This window comes from Emys orbicularis, chromosome 11 (genome assembly GCF_028017835.1).
Source record: "Emys orbicularis isolate rEmyOrb1 chromosome 11, rEmyOrb1.hap1, whole genome shotgun sequence".
Classification (NCBI taxonomy): Eukaryota; Metazoa; Chordata; order Testudines; family Emydidae; genus Emys; species Emys orbicularis.
The window spans coordinates 46,634,588-46,654,868 of record NC_088693.1 but is presented as its reverse complement, the minus strand read 5'-3'; the positions used below and the strand labels follow the sequence as shown (position 1 = coordinate 46,654,868).

Below are 20,281 nucleotides of genomic sequence, written 5' to 3'. Positions count from 1 at the left end.
AGCTTTGCTTTATGAGCAGAGTAGGATGCCAGATGGTCTGTAATACTTGTTGATTCTTTTGATTCCTCCACAATGATCAAGTGAGTTGACTGCTTCTGCTCACTGCTAACAACAATGCAAGAATGAAGTTGCAAGATTTCAGTGAAATAGCCAAGTTACAGCCTATTTTTACCTCTGGGATTAATGACCTTCAATAAAGGATTGGGCTAAGGGTTCCTTTTGCTGTAACCAGCAATAAATAGGTGAGACTGCTGCCAGCTTCATTTAAGTGAAGGCCCTTGATAAAACACTATGCAATTTAATTGAAAACCGGTTGGGATGTTTTAATATCTTATTTTCAAAACAACCCATTTTAGAGGTTGCAGTATCCTCCCTGAAAAATATATTGGGTCAGCCTACTTCTCTTGTCCTAGTACCAATGCTACCTCGGTCTTGTCTGGGTTGAGTCACCAAATAGCCCCAGTCCCAGCCCCATCCTCATTTAGAAACCAGTGCATCCATCATAGCAGTGGGATCGGACAAGGCAGAGTCAGTGAGCTGGGTACCAGCAGCATGCAGCAGATACCACAGATCATATTTTTTTGCTAGTCCCCCAATATAATATATAGCTCTTATATAATAAAGGGATATGTTTTTAATTGTTATGGATATTTTCTGTCTAGCACACAACATAACCCATGAACAGCTGAGCTATTCTATCAGCTAAGAATTCCTAGTTTTATTTCTCTCTTTCTATTCCTGTTTTGCAGAGGATTTCATAGGGAATGAACCTGCATGGAGTAAGGAGGGTCGGGACATAGAGTCAGATATACAAGAGATGAGAGACATGATACCAAGAACAAGGAGTCTGGGTCCTAATGAGAGCGATGATATCATCATTGAGGAATATATACCTGACTATCCTGAATCCCAACCATTAACCCATCCCTGTGATTACCCTGCCAAAACTTTTCAAGAACACACCACTAATTTTTCTTTTTTTCAGGCAGATTTAACTAAGAGTGACATGGAGATTTTATCACTGTGGAATGGTAATCACTATTCAGATTTCAAGACTGATTAAGCAATAGTTGTAGCATAAATCTTGGTGGAAAAAATACATGTAGCACACTCAGGCTTTGCAGGGATGGCTATGCTATCAGCCTGCTCTAGGTGTCACTGAAGCCAATGGTAGTTCTGCCATTAATCAGTTACAGTCCCGTTCCTATCAAATTTACTGTGTAAGTTAGCAAGTTAGCTAATGGGTGACCAAGGGTAATAGTACAGTCAGAACCCAAACAATTTGTGGTGATAATCAATTTTATGCTTGTTGAGATAAGAATACCAGACTTGTTCTGGCTATCAGGCTGAGCAGACATACAGTGGTTGCCATAGAAAGTCCAACATTTACCTACAGTTTTTGCTGCACAGTATCCAAAATTCCACTGTATGTTCACGTTCCTAGAATTGAAAATAATAAGTTTTCCCATATTCCAATTTACCAACATCTGTTCGGCCTGGTCTACGCACAAAGTTACACCAGTGAGTGATGTTTCCCCAATTTTATTAAGGTGGCATGTGGACAATCTTAGATCGGTATAAAACTAGGTAACGTCTGCGTGTAGACAAGCCATTAGTAACAGAGGTAAACAGCCACACACTAGCTGTCCTACCATAGGCACTCACTCAACCTGTGATGAGCATGGTGTAAACATTTAGATAAATAGATAACTGATCTCAACCAGTCAGAGGCACTTTTAGAAAGAAGGGCCCAGTACAATAATAATCTAGAACAGGCCTTCAGTACTGTTCAGATGAAAATGCTAATTTTCCTTTGTCAGCCCAAGTTTTGGAAGAACATAAATGACTTTTTTCCAAGACCAATTCTAAGATGCTCAATTTTTCATTGTACAGACTGAGATGTGTGAGAGTATTGGAGGTGACGATATTTCAAAAGATCTAGAGATGTGAGAATATTTCAAAAGATTTACTTCTGATATGAACTTGAGCAGTACAGCCATCAGTTGTACCATAGCAAAATAAAATTCTGTTCTGAAGTTTTCCTGAAATACCATCTCAGGTCTGCAAAAACTGCATTTCATCTTTTTCCCGGCAGAAAACTTTCTTAACCCTGAGTAGAAAAGGTATTCCTTCTTTAGAGTAGTAGAAATTTAAATGGGAAACATCTTAAAATAATATTGGAATATAACATCCTCAAAACTAGAAATCTTAGATTAATGTGAACTTAAAAATGGAAAGTATTGAAATGTATTTTTAAGAACACTTAACCTTAACTCTGCTCCCATACTTTGTTATAAATAGGGCTGTCAATTCATCACAGATAACTCACACGATTAACTCAAAAAAATTAATCGTGATTAAAAAAATTAATCATGATTAATCACAGTTTTAATCACACTGTTAAACAGTAGAATACCAATTGAAATGTATTAAATATTTTGGATGTTTTTCTACATTTTTAAATATATTGATTTCAATTACAACACAGAATACAAAGTGTACAATGATCACTTTATTTTATTATTTTTCATTACATATATTTGCACTGTAAAAATGATAAAAGAAATAGTATTTTTCAAATCACCTCATACAAGTACTGTCATGTGATCTCTTTATTGTGAAAGTGAAACTTACAAATGTAGATTTTTTTGTTACATAACTCAACTAAAAAACAAAACAATGTAAAACTTTAGAGCAGGGGTCGGCAAGGTTCGGCTCGCCAGGGTAAGCACCCTGGCGGGCCGGGCCAGTTTTATTTACCTGCTGACGCGGGCGGCTTCTCGCCGCCCCCATTGGCCCGGGACGGCGAACCGCGGCCAGTGGGGGCCGCGATCGGCCGAAACTGCCGCGTCAGCAGGTAAATAAAACTGGTCCGGCCCGCCAGGGTGCTTACCCTGGCAAGCCACGTGCCGAACGTTGCCGACCCCTGCTTTAGAGCCTACAAGTCCACTCAGTCCTACTTCTTGTTTAGCCAATCGCAAAGAGAAACAAGTTTGTTTACATTTACAGGAGATAATGCTGCCCGCTTCTTATTTACAATGTCACCTGAAAGTGAGAACAGGCATTCGCATGGCATTTTTGTAGCTGGCATTGTAAGGTATTTATGTGCCAGATATGCTAAACATTTGTATGCCCCTTCATGCTTCGGCCACCATTCCAGAGGACATGCTTCCATGCTGATGATGCTCATTAAATAAAATTAAATTAAATTAAAAAAAGGATAATTACTTAGTGACTGAACTCCTTGGGGGGATAATTGTATGTGTCCTGCTGTGTTTTACCCGCATTCTGCCATATATTTCATGTTATACTAGTCTCGGATGATGACCCAGCACATGTTGTTCATTTTAAGAACACTTTTCACTGCAGATTTGACAAAACGCAAAGAAGGTACCAATGTGAGATTTCTAAAGATAGCTACAGCACTCGAGCCAAGGTTTAAGAATCTGAAGTGCCTTCCAAAATCTGAGAGGGACAAGGTGTGGAGCATGCTTTCAAAAGTCTTAAAAGAGCAACACTCTGATGCGGAAACTACAGAATCCAAACCACCAAAAAAGAAAATCAACTCAGATGATGAAAATGAACATGCGTCAGTCCGCACTGCTTTGGATTGTTATCAAGCAGAACCCTTCATCAGCATAGATGTATGTCCTCTGGGATGGTGGTTGAAGCATGAAGGGACATATGAATCTTTAGCACATCTGGCATGTAAATATCTTGCGACACTGGCTACAACAGTGTCATGTGAACGCCTGTTCTCACTTTCATGTGACGTAAACAAGAAGAGGGCAGCATTATTTCCTACAAATATAAACAAACTTGTTTGATCGATTGGCTGAACAAGAAGTAGGACTGAGTGGACTTGTAGGCTCTAAAGATTTATATTGTTTTGTTTTTGAATGCAGTTTTTTTGTACATAATTCTACATTTGTAAGTTCAACTTTCATGATAAAGAGATTGCACTACAGTACTTGTCTTAGGTGAACTGAAAAATACTATTTTGTTTTTTACAGAGCAAATATTTGTAATCAAAAATAAATATAAAGTGAGCACTGAACACTTTGTATTCTGTGTTGTAATTGAAATCAATATATTTGAAAATGTAGAAAACATCAAAAATATTTAAATAAATGGTATTTCATTATTAACAGTGCGATTAATCAAGATTATTTTTTTTAATCACGCGATTAATTGTGATTAATGTTTTTAATCACTTGACAGCCCTAGTTATAAACAGAGGATTATTTCCAGTTACTGTTTGTTCACAGTGAGGACAGGCTAAGATTGTTTGAATGATGTTAATGGTACATACTTTCTAATAGCTTTTTTATTTTAATTTTTTAAGTATTACATTAATTTATAATTTCCATTCTTTCCATTTTCTGTTTTGTTTTATAGTTCAACATTCTTTTAATTCCCCCCCCCTCAATTTAGTGATACAACTTAAACATTGATAAAGTCAAGGAAAATGCTTGTAGCTCTACCATATGGAAGCATATATTCACCAGCAAGTATGATATGTAAATTAGTTTCTTTGGGACAAAAGCCATAGGTAGATTATGCCATGAATGACATCTGCTTTAATTAATACAACTTGGTAGAACTGCATGAAAATTGCTTCCAAACTACACCTACAGATTTTGTAATGTCTTTTAACGCAGCCAGTTCTGTCTAGCAGTTCTGTAGCAGGTCCCTAGAGGAAGCAATAGCTATGAAGAGATCAAAAGTCCCCTCAGTTATAGAATCCAGGAGAAATTTCCTGTTTCTCTAATGTTTGTAAGCAGTTTGGATCAATAAACCAAATGTGAAGTTCCTCCCTTTTTTAAAGCTATAACCGGCTAAAAAAATCATAAGAACTGACAAAGAAGGGAAAGCAGCTAATTGTTCAAGCTTCCATATATTAGAAACATCTAGTGAACTTGTCTCAGATTTGGAGGGAATGTTTCTTCTACCTCCCACCTCCTAGGCCAAATTGCCCTCCAAAAGAACATGCCCTGAGGATTCAGGAGAGTAGTACTTAATAACAGTGAAAACTGGGGGCTTGGGAAATCACACAATAATCCCCAGAGAGTTCGTGGAGTTACAGTTCAAATTCTAATGCTCATCGTTTTATAAAACTGGGGATATTTTATATCTGTCATGGAAGTATCAAGGGATCTGAAAGCTGAACCTAAGAGATAGGAAAAGGCAGGTGTTCTAATAACAGGGAAAACAGCCATCATCTGCCATTTGGCCCTCTTCTTGTCAACCCTTCCATCCCCACCACCAAAGTGTGCTCTCTATCCCCTCCCATACAAGTCTTCTCCATCCCCTGCTCTTTCTATCCTCCAGCTCCTCCTACCAAACTCTCTCTCCCACACTCAAATTATATCCTCCTGAACTTCCCTTTTCTCAGTTCCGTGCCATCCCCCCAACCTTTCTTTCTCTACCTCCAGTTCTCTTCTTGCAACTGAGCTTTGGCCTCCTGGATCAGTCTCTCCCTTCCCTCACTGTCTGTCCCTCTGAAGTACTATTTCTTTGAGATTTGTCCCCTCCCCACTGTTGCTGCTGTTATTGTTATAGCACAAATGTGTAACCTCCTAAAGCTCTCTCCATCCTGGGTTCTCTTTCTTTTGCTCTGATATCCTCTTCCTCCCTCCAGGATTCATTCCTTCTCCTCCAGAGCTGCCACAGCTCTCTTCACTCCCTTCTTTCTGCAAGGCCCTCCCTGTCTACCTGTCTCAGGAGCTCCTGAGCTCTGCTCCCTCTAGCATTGCTGCCATAAACAGCATTGCTAAATGGAACGGCACTCGGCAGTGATCTCATCCTGTTTCCACCCTTTCCCTTCCCATGTGCACATGGCTTTTCCTGGAATGCTTGCCACTCCAGCTGCAGATGGAAGTACTGATTAAAGATCAAACACCAAATCCAGTCACCACCACTTCTGTTGCACCTGTGTAACTGAGATCAGAACTTAATCCACTTTAAACAAACCAGTGCACATGTATTAACACTAAAAGTGACAAAGAATTCCCATGTGCACAATGTTTCCAAGTCCAACTCTAGGACAGAGCCATTGCTAAGAAATCAAAGCAACTGCAGCATATATTTCATATCTAATTTACATATTTTGTTCCCTTTCTGTAGAAGAACTTGTGAGAAATGTTGGTGAACAGCAAAAAGACCAAAGCAGAAAACCCGCAGATGCACAATTACAGGAGGAAACAACCAGGACACAAAATGAGAGTAGTCAGGGAAGCGATGACACGCCTTTACCAAGAAGCTCCACTCCCAGTTCCTTCGTCCTACAAGTTATAACTTTCGACTGTCCTCCTAGCGCATCCAGCTCGGAGAAATTCACTAACTCTGATCCAAACCAGAAAGATCCCACCGAGGCACAGCAAGAAACACAGCCCACTGACCCATTGAATGGTAATATCTCATCACAAAACACACATCAGTCTAACGAAGTGGTGCAGGGTGGAGCTGCCGCCGTGTCTGTTACATCCCTATTAAGCTTTGATATCCATAAAATGTCCAATTAAGTAGTTGTTCGAGCCTGCAGTTTAGGAATGGCCCTTCCTCAGGCATATGTAGAAACTGAAGTGTCATCAAATAAAAAACATTTGACCTGAATAAATTTAACCTTTTTGATATTAAGTATTTGATATTTAATAGTAACTTATTTGGCTTAAAATACCAAAAATATGACAGTTGAACTCATAATTTCAAAATTATTTTAGATATGTATTTGCAACTATAGAAGTTTAAGTTACTGGGAAATTACATAAACTCTGTAGAAACTGCTTGTCATTTTCTTTTTGAATAGGTAATTCTGCTTTGGCTATTACAAGGCTTCTCACTTATTGTAGGCACTTATGGTCAAAACTTCATGAATCAAATCATTTGTAATAAAAATGAATACAACTTCCCCCATTTATTTTGATCACTTTAAGCAGGTGTAATTTGATCATTAAAATAAGTATAAAAAGTTGCCATTTCATTAACAAGGAAGGTGAAAATTTGGAATGTTGAGGGGGAAGGGGATGGAATAGCCAAAGAAGACCCATGATGATGCAATATGATGAAAATGAAAAGGGTTTTATTGACATAGGCTGTGGTCTGCACTCTGGTGATCATATGATCACCAGTGTCAAGGTGTCCAAGCGACAGTGGAACTTGATCTAAGTAGAAGGAAGGTACTGTGTGATATTCCATTTTAACTTACAAATCCTACTGAAATTGATGATAAAGTAAGCTTTAAAAGAATGGGATGTTGAGAAGAAAGTATTACCTCTGACTCTTCCTTGTGGGCTGAGGATCCTTCACATCTTTGCATGAGCCATGAAGATCCAACTCTCTCCCCTGGTGTATTGTACATTCTTCCCCACACCTACACCCCCACACGCTCAAGGGCTTATGATGGGCTAGACTGCGTGTTCTCAATCCATCCTGAGTAAGAGGCAACACGTGACTGCATTGCCCCAGGAGAGACCAGAGAATGAATTGGGGCTCTGAACGCTACAATTCATCCCCTACTTTCCCCTTGTTCTGAGGGAGGAATACGTTACCCCACTCCATTTCATGGACCCGCTTGCTCCCTTCTCCCTCTGCCCCGCCTCCCCCACATACACCCAGCCAGTTATCATGGCCACTGAGTGAGGGGGACAGAGCCAGAGCTCCTTCCAAATCCCTGCCCCTCACCAACTTATTTGCTTGCAGCAAGGAGTATTGGGAGAGTAGCCCTTGTTCTCCACAGTGCAGCCAGGGTCGTAATCTGATCAGAGCTGAATGGGTAAGTGAGGGTCAGGGCCTTATTCTCCTGCAGGTGAAGAAAAATAAGGGAACTTAGTGAGAACCAAACAAAGTTGCTGCTTAATTTTTCCCCGTGTCTTGTACTTTAGGGGCTTGAGGTAGTCACATGCTCTGTTCCCAGCTCAAACATTGGGCTCAGGTATGTCTTTTCTGAGGCTGAGCCTTGCGAGGTTGGGAGATGAGGTGGCATTGCCTGAGCATAAGTGTGTGGAAGTATAGCTTAGCACACCTCTCAGTTGTCCCTCATCTTGAGAGATCTCCCTCATTTTATCCCCAGCATGTCCTACACACACACGCACACACTTGATGTCCTTTCATTTTTATTGTTGAAAATTGTTCATCAGAGTAAAGGATCACAAAGCTGAGGTTCTAGACTGGATTATTTCTATGAAAAGAATGAATCCCCCAGTACTTAAAGTTTCTTAAATGAATATTTTTTCTCTCTTTCATTTTGGGTTTTGGTCACACGCTGCATGCTACATGTGGGCCTTGGCAGGGTGAAAATGAAGTGCCTGAGAAAGGGTTAACGCCTGCTATGCACTAGAGGAGGAGCCCAAGGAGAGGCACCACTTGCTGTGCCCATAGAAGAGGTATAACAGCCATCTTGTACTAAGGGTCCTTACTGCGCCCCCAGTGCTATTTCTGCAGCACCGAGATGTTCCTTGGAGTTCCTCCATCCAAACTTTGACTCGGTCAGATCCTGGATAGCTTGAGAAATCTGACCAGATAATGGAATAAATTGGCAAAGTACGGTTGTAGGCATACAGTTCTTGCAGCATAAAGTCCACGGTTCTCGTGCAATGAGCATATCGTTATTTACGAGAACTCAGTGTTATTGAAAGGAATTCATTCAGCATGGTAGGAAATCCCCTGTAGGACAGGCAGGATTTTAAGGCATCAGGACTGCAGTTTATGAAATTGGTAATAGCCTACATTTGATTTATTTCCCACTGGAGTTATTTACTTTCCAAAGGTAAAATGGGTTAGAAATTATTTGTTTTGCTGGAAGAGGGCACAAAAAGGAGGGTGTGCAAAGCTGCAATAGACCAGGGAAGTGTTTTGGGTTTGTTTGTATGCTTGTTTTAGAGACAAATAAATAATTAAAGGGCTAAAAAGGAAGGAAGTGGGAGGGCAATAACTGAGTTTAATGAGGAGATGTGAATAATGTCAGTCAAGCTCCTGAACTACAAGGCACAGCTCATATGCCTACATCCTGCACCACTGAACTAAATGGCCCATACAGAAGGCTCATTTCTGTACAAACTGACCCTAGGACATGCTATAAAAAAAGCCAGAGGTCGGGACTTGTAAGCCTAAAGTCTGTCATGGCAGTAGCAGGTTTAACTTATCCTATTATTAGACTGTAGCAGCAGTAGTCACACCACCTTTTTAAGGTCCAGGTCACCTCCAGAGATTGATTTATGGTCCAAAACATCAATTATGTCTCCTCTAATTTATCTAACAGTGATGCATCTGAGCCTTCACAGTTAAATGTCTGGCTGGAGCAAACATCAGGGCTAGTGCTGCTGCTACAGGAAGCTCAACCATAGTATGTTAGATTCACTACAGATTTTGAGATAATAGCTGAATTGCTATGAAGGTGACTTTGGAAACTAAGTGAAATGGAAAAGGGCTCATATCCAAGACTGCCACCAACTGTTAATCGTCATCCCGTTAGCAATGATGGGAACATATAAAGGGTATTGCTCATTGCTGGGCATGCTGTTGATAGACAACATGCTAACTATAATTATTTTGGTGCCATTCTGAGTTCTGAAACTAACTTCTACTTCATTTGAAACTATTCATCCCAGATACAATGCAGGCCGGCCGACAGCAATTCCGGGCCCCCGGGCAGAACAGTCAATGGGCCCCCACACATGCACAAGCTGTGCGGACACGGTCCGCCTGACATTTGGGCAGTGCTGCACCTGCACTGGCTGGTGCCCAGCGAGCTGCTGGCTGCGCTGCTGGGCACACTCTTCCGGCATGGCCAGGGCTTCCACATGCCCACCTGGTAGGCTTGCCAACTGTCTAATTGCGCCAACCCAAAGCCCTTTGCCCCACCCCCTCCCTGAGACCACATCCCTGTCCCGCCCCTTCTCTGAGGCCGTGCCCCCTGCTCACTCCATTCCCCCTCCCTCCGTCACTCACTTTCCCCCACCTTCACTCACTTTCACCAGGCTGGAGCAGGGGATTAGGGTGCCGGGTGCAGGCTCTGGGAGGGAGTTTGTGTGTGGGAGGGGGTACGGGGTCAGGCTCTAGGAGGGAGTTTGGGTCTGGGGTGTGGGTTCTGGGCTGGTGCAGGGGGTTAGGGTGTAGGAGTGGCGCGGGGGGGTGGTCGGCGCTTACCTCAGGCAGCTCCCGAAAGCGACCGATACATCCCTCTTGCAGCGGCTCCTAGGTGGGAGGCCCAGCAGTTCCTGGTCAATGGGAGCTGCGGAGTCAGCGCTTGGGGTGGGGGCAGCTCGCAGAGACCCCCTGCCACTGCCCCCAAGGCCCGCAGGGACATGCCAGCCCCTTCCGGGAGTGGCACAGAGCAAGGGCAGGCAGGAAGCCTACCTTAGCCCAGCTGCGCCAGCGGCGGCTGGGGGCCCCCGAGCCCTTTTAAATCGCCTGGGCCCCTGGGCAATTGTCCCCTTTGCACCCCCCTGTCAGTGGGCCTGATACACTGTATGAATGTGTTTGCTTATTTATTCATTCATTCATATTGAGCTACTGGTGGAAACATCATTTTATACAGCTATAAAACAAGTTCCCTGCTCCCAGGATCTTACAATCTAGATTACTCTGATTTGTCTTTTGTGTATCTAGAATGTGCATCTAGAGCTATTTTCAGACTAACTGGGCCACGAGATTATGCAGTAGGATGATACAATATAAGGAATCTGGACAGTCACTTAGACTGCATTTAGCTGTAGCTTAAATTTAAATGCATTTATTTATTTATTTATTTGTATAGCAGGCATTTTTGTATCCAAGTTCAATGAGTGATCAGCTGCAGGCATCATACTGTGAGACTTCCTTTCATTGATCGATGTTGAATTTAGTCTCAACCATCTGCTTCAGTGATTGCTTGCCTCCATTTTCCAACATAGATAAAAATCACACTGTGGAATGGAGAGTTTCTAATTTTCTTAATTAAGAAGGAATATTGGATATTAGCAAATCATTAAAGTAAAGTCACATATGAAATAGAAGGAAATCCATAATTTGACAGCACTATCTGTTTCAAATGGATTTGATGTTTGTGTGCCTATTTGAGATTAGTGAATAAATCAAGAAAAAGAGTGAGATTTTCAAGGCTGATAATGCATTTGGATGCTCAGTTCCCATTAACTTTATCAGAAATTACTAGGGTTATACGAAATATTCTTGTTGCCTTAAGCAAGCTATCAAAGGCTGAAGTCAGATAATGTATATCCTGTGGGTGAGCTCCCGGCTGTGTTGAAGTTAAAGGGAGTTTTCACCCTAGGTGGTATTTGAATTTTATTTGTTTTCTGATCATGATAGTCTGATTTATTTTGTACATTTAATATTTCATATTTATATTTTTTCTTTTAAAAAGGAAACCAAGAATTAAAATCTATCAGAAGTACAAACTGTTCCAGTCAGTTACAACCACTGTTTGCCAGATATAAAATGAATTGGTTCTGCCCAGACTGAGTAGCCTGCAGTTTCAGCAGGTTAGGTATTTTGACTGCCATTCTCACTTCAGAAATGTGTTTGATACACCTACTAAACCATTAGTTTGGGAAAGAAATCACTTCAGCACATCCTTTAATTTTTCTTTACCATGGGCAGTTGTTCTGATCTCAACAGTAAATCAATCTGACTCTACCATTTGTAGTTTAGAAATTTTCCTGGCCAATTCCAATATTTTCAGTTTTGTGAATCTAATAAACAGGAGGGATCTGGTGTAATTCTTGACTAAGGCCATGTCTACACTGCTCTACAATTTGGATTATGAGGGTATGAATTGCAGTACACACTAAAGTGCTGCGCTGTAATTCCCCCATGTGAACTCTGTGGACATGAATTTAAAGGTCCCTAGTTTGCACTAATGGGGACCTTTAAGTAGTCCTTTTAGGGACCTTTAAGTTTGTGCCCACATGGGGGAGCTACAGTGCAGCTTATTAACACCCCCTTTTTCTGAACTGTGGGGCAGTGTAGACAAAGCCTTAGTCACCGTGCTTGGATGTTACAGCTCCTTTTAATCTGGTAGAGTTTAGCAGTGTGCTATAGCAGGTCAAAAAGTTTCTACATGAAGTTCTTTGCTAATCGCTATTGCGATGTGGAAAACATATTACATTTTACTGAGATTAGCTGAAGTCAGTTATATACCTACAGAGGTGCCATAGATGATAGAATTAAATAAACCCAGGTTTGAACTTCTTTGTAGCAGTCTGATTTTACATTTATATTGTTGTTAATTGCATTACAGTAGTGTCTGGAAGCCCCAACTGAGGTCATGGCTCCCTTGTGCTAGGCATTGCACAAATACATAGCAAGAGGCAGACCCCGCCCTTTGAGAATTAAAGAATGATGTTACCTGTGTACTTACCCACATAGAGTGTGTAACATTGTGTCAGTGCTATCCAGAAAATAGGCAATGTGCAAAACTCCAGTCTGCGCAATTAAATTAAGATTAAATGAATTTGCAACATCCAATACCAAAGGGAAATCCCAGCCTTAAAAATAAAATACTTTGCATTTCCATTTCAAAACTATCATAATTCCAAATAACCTCTGCACATTAAAACTAGCAGACCAGCCTACAATAAATGCATTCTAACTGGGGTGAATTACCTTATCCTGTCACACCCTCTAACCAAGTATTTAGCGCAAAAATATAAAATAAAATAAAAGCTTGATCTATAATACCCACAATGTGTTGGGTCACTGTTGTATTTCAAAGCATTGTTGATTAAAATTGTGCTAAGTGATTCTAGAAGGAAGCCTTAAGGCAGTGGTTCTTAACCTTTACTGCAGCCTGCACCCCTTTGGTTCTCAAAATATGTTCTCACACCCCTTATCAAAAAACAAAATATGTTCTCGCACCCCGTAAACCTAAAAAATATGTTATCGCACCCCTTAAACCTAGATATATTTTTGTTTGTATATTACAGTAATCGTTAAAAATGTATAATGTTAATAAATACATAGGTGTGATGAAACAAAGTAGTTGTACTTATGTGCTTGTGCTTAATTTATGTTTTCGATGATTTACCTTCTAAAAAATCTGGCATGTCTCGCACCCCCAGAAAGGGCATCTTGCACCCCCAGGGGGTGCGTGCACTCCAGGTTAAGAACCACTGCCTTAATGGAATACAAAATGTAACCATTTAAAAGGGAGGAGATAGAGTAATCCTTTACAAAAAAGTCTGTTAGAAATTGATTCGCTATATAAACTAATATAATCCACCATCAAGAATATTTTAAGTGTGCAAATGAACAACTTTCTAAAGCAACTCATTTTCCACTTTCTTGGTGTATATCATATCTAGAGTTTATTGAAATTTTTCAACTGGAAAATTTCCTCACTGGAAAATGTGGTTTCATCAAAGTCTATGTTTTCTTAGGAAAATGCCAGTTTTCTCAAAATATTTTAATTTTCTATTCAGATAGTCAAAACAAAAACATTTCTTTTAAGATGACATTTTGAAACTAAATGAAAATTTTGTTTTGAAATGGTTGCCTTAAAAATGTCATTTTAAGTCAAAATAACAATTCAAAACAATGTTTTTTATTTTAAAATGTTTGAGTCAAAAATATACACACCTCTTGCTTTCACATTTCTGAACTGCAATTTTTTGGAACATTTAATTCTGTGAAAATTTTTGATATTCTGACTTTTCCTCCCAATTCAGAATGTAAACAAATGTCAAAATATCTGAATTTCCCCGGGATGGAAATTCTGTTTTCCAGCCAGCTGTAATCATGTCCAAGTTACTGGTATTAGTGCAAGTATCAGTCAAATAGTAAGATGTAAGTCACAGCAGTACAGAACACTAAGTGATCAGTGTTTATTGCAGTTTGTGGTGTATCATGCTGACTTTTGTACACTCTTAGGTGACAAAAGTGCAAGAGACAAATAATGTTTGAGTACAGAATAGAATTAAGGAGTGTACCAAAGAGAAAAAGGAAGACAGTTGTGTTGTTTCCTCCTGCAGCTCATGTAAACTCTTTAGTCCCACTGGACAAACGTGATTGTAAGGCACGCCATGCCATCAGAAGAATCAATATTTGCTTCCTGCTAAAAATGTTTTCTCCTTGGGTGGAAAGGGAGGGCTGAGGGAAAAGCAAGTCAATGAGTTAATTAAGAGTCAGATGTGGAAGAGGACAATGGGATCTCTGTGAGCAGGAACAGGTGACCATAGAAGTGAAAACCGAGGTAGTTGAGAAAAGCTACCTGTTGAGGGCTCCAGGGAGTCATGAATGAATAAGTTATGCCAGCAGTGAAAGTGAAATATAGTTTCAATCTTCTCAAGTATCTGTTGTTACCATTGAACATGGTATCCATCCATCCATCCTCCCCATAAGGCAGCAAGTACTTTTTCATTTAACTTAACAATGTAAAACTTGTAAACTTGCCATGGTATTCATTGTCTTTACTATCTAAACGTCAATAACAAAGAAGAACACATTATTATTATTTGTATTCCCATAGTGCCTAGGAGTCCCAGTCATAGACCTCATTGTGCTAGGTGCTGCACAAACACAGAATGAAAAGAGAGTCCATGCACCATAGATCTTACCATCTTAGTACAAAATGAGACAACAGAGGGATACAGACAGACTGACAGAACCTTTGCTTTATATAACCATTGAGAGGAAACCACACTTGCTCTGCAAAAAAGGAGAATATACACAATGTAAAACTAAAAATGACTTAAAAAGTGCTGTGGTAAAGGAAAGAGTTGGATGGAATACCCTTAAATACATATTTGTCCTGTAAGTCCACTCAAGGTTTTATGCTCTGTATAAGAACTAGTATTTTATATTTACAGATTTTTATGAAAATATTTCTATAAAACAGGGTTTGTTTGGGATTTTAAAAATAGAAAAAAATGCAAATGAACATATAACGAGAGATGAGTTCCATACTAGTGCTTAACATCCTTCAGGCATTTCCTGCCTCTTATACTATTGGAGCAAAGGATCTGAAGCTGTTATACCAATGTATTTTAAGAAGATGCCATTGTCCATTAAATCACCTCTTCTCCTAAACATGGAATAAGAACTTTGCCCATTGCCATATCTGATGCAATGAGTCTGTAGAACATCAACAGCTTTAGGCAGGGTCCCTAGCACCTGCTGACAACATGGATCAACAGATACTCTCCCACCTTGTTACAGATGTCTTGTGTTGATGTGAATAGCCAAAAGGGTAAATGGTTGTCATACGATAGTCACCTAGTTTAAAAAAACTGTCCTCACAGTCTTTAAAGTAGCCTGGATCCTTCAGGATAAAGGGCATCAGCTAGTATAGAGAAAGCAAACCAAAATATGCTGAGAAGATGACTGTAGAATACAATGAAAGAGATCATGAGCAATTGGTTCTACAGAGGCCTGGTGCTCTATGAAAAACATAAACTATCTAAAGCAAGTTGGTTGTGGAATAATAAAATTCCCTGTATATATATTAGAATTCTCAGGACCTTGGTATAAATAATGGAATGATCTCTGAACGTCACTATGCCTTGTTCATACATTTTGCCATTCATTTTCAAGAAAGCAAACGCTATTTCGCTCTTCGGCTGAGACTTCCAGAGAGTAAGTGGTGCTCTCATCACATTTACAATAAAAGTCCATAGAACCGTGCAGTTTGTCTGTGATACCCAAAGGGTTGGGTCTTCGATACAGTGAGAGCAAGTGTCTGGTGTAGAAGTGATGTAGTAACACTCAGCAAACAAGAGAGACATCATAGCAGGGCACTATCAACATCCTCACTCTGAACTGGGAAGAGAGTGTTCATTTCATCTGCTAATTCCAATGTGCTTCCAGAGTACCCATGCATATCTCTCATGCAAGGAAAAGCAATTTGAGAACTGCTACTTATAAATAGTACAGTTGCTCATTTAAAGTTAGGCACGTGCACAGATTCAATTGTACCATTTACTGAAACCTCTTAAGCTGCAGAGCAAAAACACATATTGCTAACCCAATGGAAATAAGTAAGAAAAAGAATATACATTCTGCCTGGACTCTTGGACATGGGTTTCATCTGACTACACTGGCACAAATTGTGCAAAGGCATCTATCCTCTGTAACGTGAATAATGGAAAGTGTTTTTAGATATTAGGGGTCTTTTATGTTGGGGGACGTGATTGTGTAAAAGCTACTGTTCTGGCGTGAACTGGCCTTTTTTGGGCTGGACTAGCTTCTACTTATTCAAGCAAGGAATGTCTACCATATATCTGTAACCCCGGTGCCCTAGAATATGGGGTAAGGTTTGGCTCTTAAAGCCAGTGGAGTGTTGGGGAGAGGAGTATAGGGAGAGAATGGACTGGTGATCAGTTTGTACCACATTATGCCTTTTTATCACAGGGAGGTGTAATGCCTCCAGAAAAGCTGAAGGGGGCAAACTCCACCATGGTTCTTGGGACCCCTGGGTAAAAGGTACACCCCTTCTCTTCGGTGATGGCCTTTAAGTTACCAGCCATTGTGTATGCAGAGTGGGGCCCTGACTATGCCCCAACCCACACTGACATGCTCCTTTTGGATGGGTGTGCACCACCCTAGTGTTCCCTTTGCACTTCTGGGACCACCTCCTTTGGGTGTGCTAGCAGGGAGGGCTTATCTCCCCTGGGTGATCATAGCCTTTTTCTTTTCATTCATGGGCAAATTTGGCTTCTGATCCAACCCAGAGTTAGTTGCTCCAACAAGCATCTCTCAGTTTCTCAGACATTTTTGCATGTACTAATGTGCTACCCATCACCATAGTATCTGCCCACCAAGTCCCAGCTCCCATGCCAGCAGTTTCCAAACAGTGGTCTATGGAGCACTTGCTGGTGCTCTGTGGAGAGATGGCACAGGGGCTTCTTGTTTTATGCTGAGAAGACCAGAACAGATGTGAGGGGAGAGTAAATGACGAGCAAAGGGAGACAGCATGATTAATTTTTTTAATAGGATAAAACACAATGCTTTAAAGACAACTAAAATACATAATTTCCTAATGGAAATGAGTAAGCAACTACTGCAGTCGCTACAAAGATGTGAAGGGATTGTAAATGCAGGGCAAGGTGGTGTCACCATGCCTGCACATAGAGAGGGGGGATGGTCCTTGACACCCTATAGCTACTAAGAGGAGGTGCATGCGATGGCAAAACTTGGGATCTGCTGTCCTAGCACCTACTCTGAGATTTAGCTCTTGCAGGCACTCCTAGTTCATTAACCAAACCTGATTCCTGCTCAGGCCGGCATTCATGCAAAACTGACCGTCAAAAGTTTCCAAGGAAACACCTCCTGAAAAACAACTTATCCTTAATGTGTCAAGAAATACTAACATTTAAGAAGCCAGTGAATCTGTGATTAAAAATGACTAACTATAGCATCAATCTCTGTGACAGTAGAGGACTATCCAGTAACTACCAGTAGTATAAAACACACATGGACAGTATCAATTGATCACTTAAAGCCTCCTGGAGCATAACCAGATAGAATAGCAGCAGGAAAATCCACATCAGCAATGTGGCAATGTAATTTATGTTGGCTCAGATTACATCAGTTGATCACTCTCTGGCATATAAGTGTCAGTCAAAGGAGACATGGTAGATTCCTGAACCCCACTTCATACTTTTCCTTGCACCAGGTGTAATTATTTACATCAGTGCAAAGGGGTATTTGGTAGTATTTTAATCTACTTTGATGCTGGTGTAAGGGGCTAAACAGGGTGCAAAGCAATGCTGAATCAGGGCACTGACCCTTAAATCATAATTAGGAGAAAAACATATGCTGATGTGGATAAAGAATAAGGTAAGATCAAAGAACAAAGCAATTGAGCTTTGATCAAAATGCTGCTCAGAGAAACCTGGCCTGAACCATACTCCTTTGGAATATGCAGTTTCGTCAAAATCAAAACACTTCACAAAATCAGATCAACTTTGCTGGAATTTAACTTTGAAGGGAAAATGGAGGGGGAAAGTTCCAACTATGTCCAGATGTCCCATTTTGAGATTGTAGGAACAAACATTTCAATTTCTTGTTCTGAAACATTTTTTTTTAATTTTTCATTATAGCTTATAATATGAACTATAAAAAGTTGAAATCAAACTGAAATAGGTAGTGTGACCCAAAATGAACATTTCTTTTCAGAATTTTACTTCATGGAAAATTTTGAAATTCTCAGTTTTTATTTCAGTTTAGAATGAGGCCAGATTCAGAAATCTTGAAATCCTTTGCGAAATGGAACTTCCATCCTTCACACAGCTCTGATAAACATCTTTAGAAAGGCAGGCAGAGGGGAGCTGACCTAGCTTTCCAAATACTAGAGCATGGCATTCAGATATGTGAAACTGCAAGGGACTGAGAGCAGGGGTGAAATCCTGGCCCCACTGAAGTAAATGGCAAAACTCCCACTGTCTTCAGTGGCACTAAGATTTCAAACCCATAGTGAATTCAATGCTTTTTCTCCTCTTCCGTCTCCTTCCCTCTTTGGTATACTCTTCCTCTGACACTTCTCTACTAATCATTCTGTTTTCAAGCTAAATCCTCTTCCTTTTGTTTCCTCCCACTTACAAACTATTGTTTGTCCTCCTTTAAAAACTCTTCCTCTACTTTAATTCTTAGCTTCTAATAGTGCTTCCTTCCTCTTTCAAACATCTTCCCCTGCCTTTCTCTATCTCCCCATCTGTTTTCCCTCTACTTCCTTGTCCTTCTATGTTTTTCCTTGCTTTCCTTCCTCCACAATCTGCAAACCAGCTGTAGGTTTTATTGGTGCAAATCAGTGACCAGAATATGCATTTGATTGCTTAGAACTGAGCAGCAAATTTATATTCAATGTATTTGACATATTTCACCTCTTTCTATAGTGGCAAATTGTCCACAGTTTTTAATTTTCTATATTCAAAAATATTCACAAATAATTTCTGTGATCTAAATACTGTTAATTGTGACTATTCAAGAACTGAAATTCAAGCTGTGTTGCTTAGTTTTGAATTAATACATAAGTCATGTGGTATTGTTTCAGTTAGCAGATTGGACAAATGGAACTCTTAAAATTAGGCTTCAATTGCAAATTTACAGTATCATTCTTTTTCCAGGTGAAACTCACCCCCAAAGTGGATTTAAGTAGCCATCTTCGCAGGGGTGAATTCCCCCCAAGAAGCAGTTGAAATTTGTACAGAAAATATATTTAATTTTTTTCTAATGCTTCATTAACAATAGACTAATAAAAATTGCTTTATATTTGTCTCAATTAATGTTCTGGTCCAGTGCTTTCATTCTGTGTCTTTCCACATGAGTAAATGAAAATGATTAAACTCAATCCCACATATTCACTCTGAAAAGGAAGTAATGATTGAAATGTAAGTATAAGATAGGCTACCTTTGGAAAAGGAAGGGAAAATGTCCTACTCAGATGTAATACTACAATGTGTTATCCACAAGACAGGTTCATATTATGTATGAAAACGTAAGCACATTCCGTTGACTTGATTAATGTCTTAAGGTACATTCCCATTTGTGTGTTTTTCAGGTGAGCCTAAACACTGTCAAAAATCAGAAGATATAATAAAAGCCACTGAACAAAAACATGCTGTGATACACAACTAGATTTGCTACTTCTTAAAGGCTTCTGACATTTTAGTCATGAGAGGTAATTTTACCATTTTTACCATGTCATAATTCTGTAAGTTTTGGTTGTAAGCATTGCAGAGGGATATTAATTGATTTGTAGTATTAGAAAAATTATTTCCAGTGGCATTTTTAAAAAAACATAGAAACATTTCTGTTACTTGTAGGTTTTTTACTAATTTGGGGGGCCAACTGACCCTACAGCATCTCCTTAAGAAGTGGGACAGAGTAGAAGAGGGAAGGACTGATTAAAACCGTACCTTAAGTTTCTTTGAATTCTTCTCTTTTCCAGGCTAAATAATCTATCTGAAATGTATCACTATAAGAATTGTAAATACTTGAAGTTTCATGGTAGAGCACATGTCACATCATGTATTTTCATTTTAATTCTGTTTGCAGGAAAAACAGAACAGCACTACAAGTTCCTAATTCAGCTTTCTGTGAGGCTATCATCTCCTCTATGTACTCGTTCTCGGACCATGCCATTTTTATGGACAATCATTGGACAAAATAATGATAGTAAAAACCATAAAATCCTGAGCTGGTAACTCGAGGCACTTAATAACTCTCAAGGTTTCAGATGCATTTGTAACTGGTTTATTTCCTCTTCTATTTTGCCTTCTTAAACCTAGCCAGAGTACTTTTTCAGCCAAAACTTGGACTTCATTTTATTTGCATCACTGAAACCAGT

The 20,281-nt window shown here is 39.9% G+C and overlaps 1 protein-coding gene across 2 annotated transcripts in view; it reads left to right on the top strand.

Moving 5' to 3' along the window:
* PDE1A (phosphodiesterase 1A) overlaps positions 1-19,569 on the top strand; it is a 259,510-nt gene extending 239,941 nt beyond the window's left edge. The window contains exons 15-17 of one of the 2 annotated variants that reach the window (XM_065413365.1): positions 750-1,031; positions 6,127-6,411; positions 19,493-19,569. In XM_065413365.1, coding sequence (XP_065269437.1) covers positions 750-1,031; positions 6,127-6,411; positions 19,493-19,569 — 644 coding nt within the window. Of the gene's footprint in view, positions 1-749; positions 1,032-6,126; positions 6,525-19,492 lie in introns of those variants that run through there. The other variant, XM_065413366.1, reaches the window with a different exon arrangement.
* Positions 19,570-20,281: the final 712 nt, after the last annotated feature.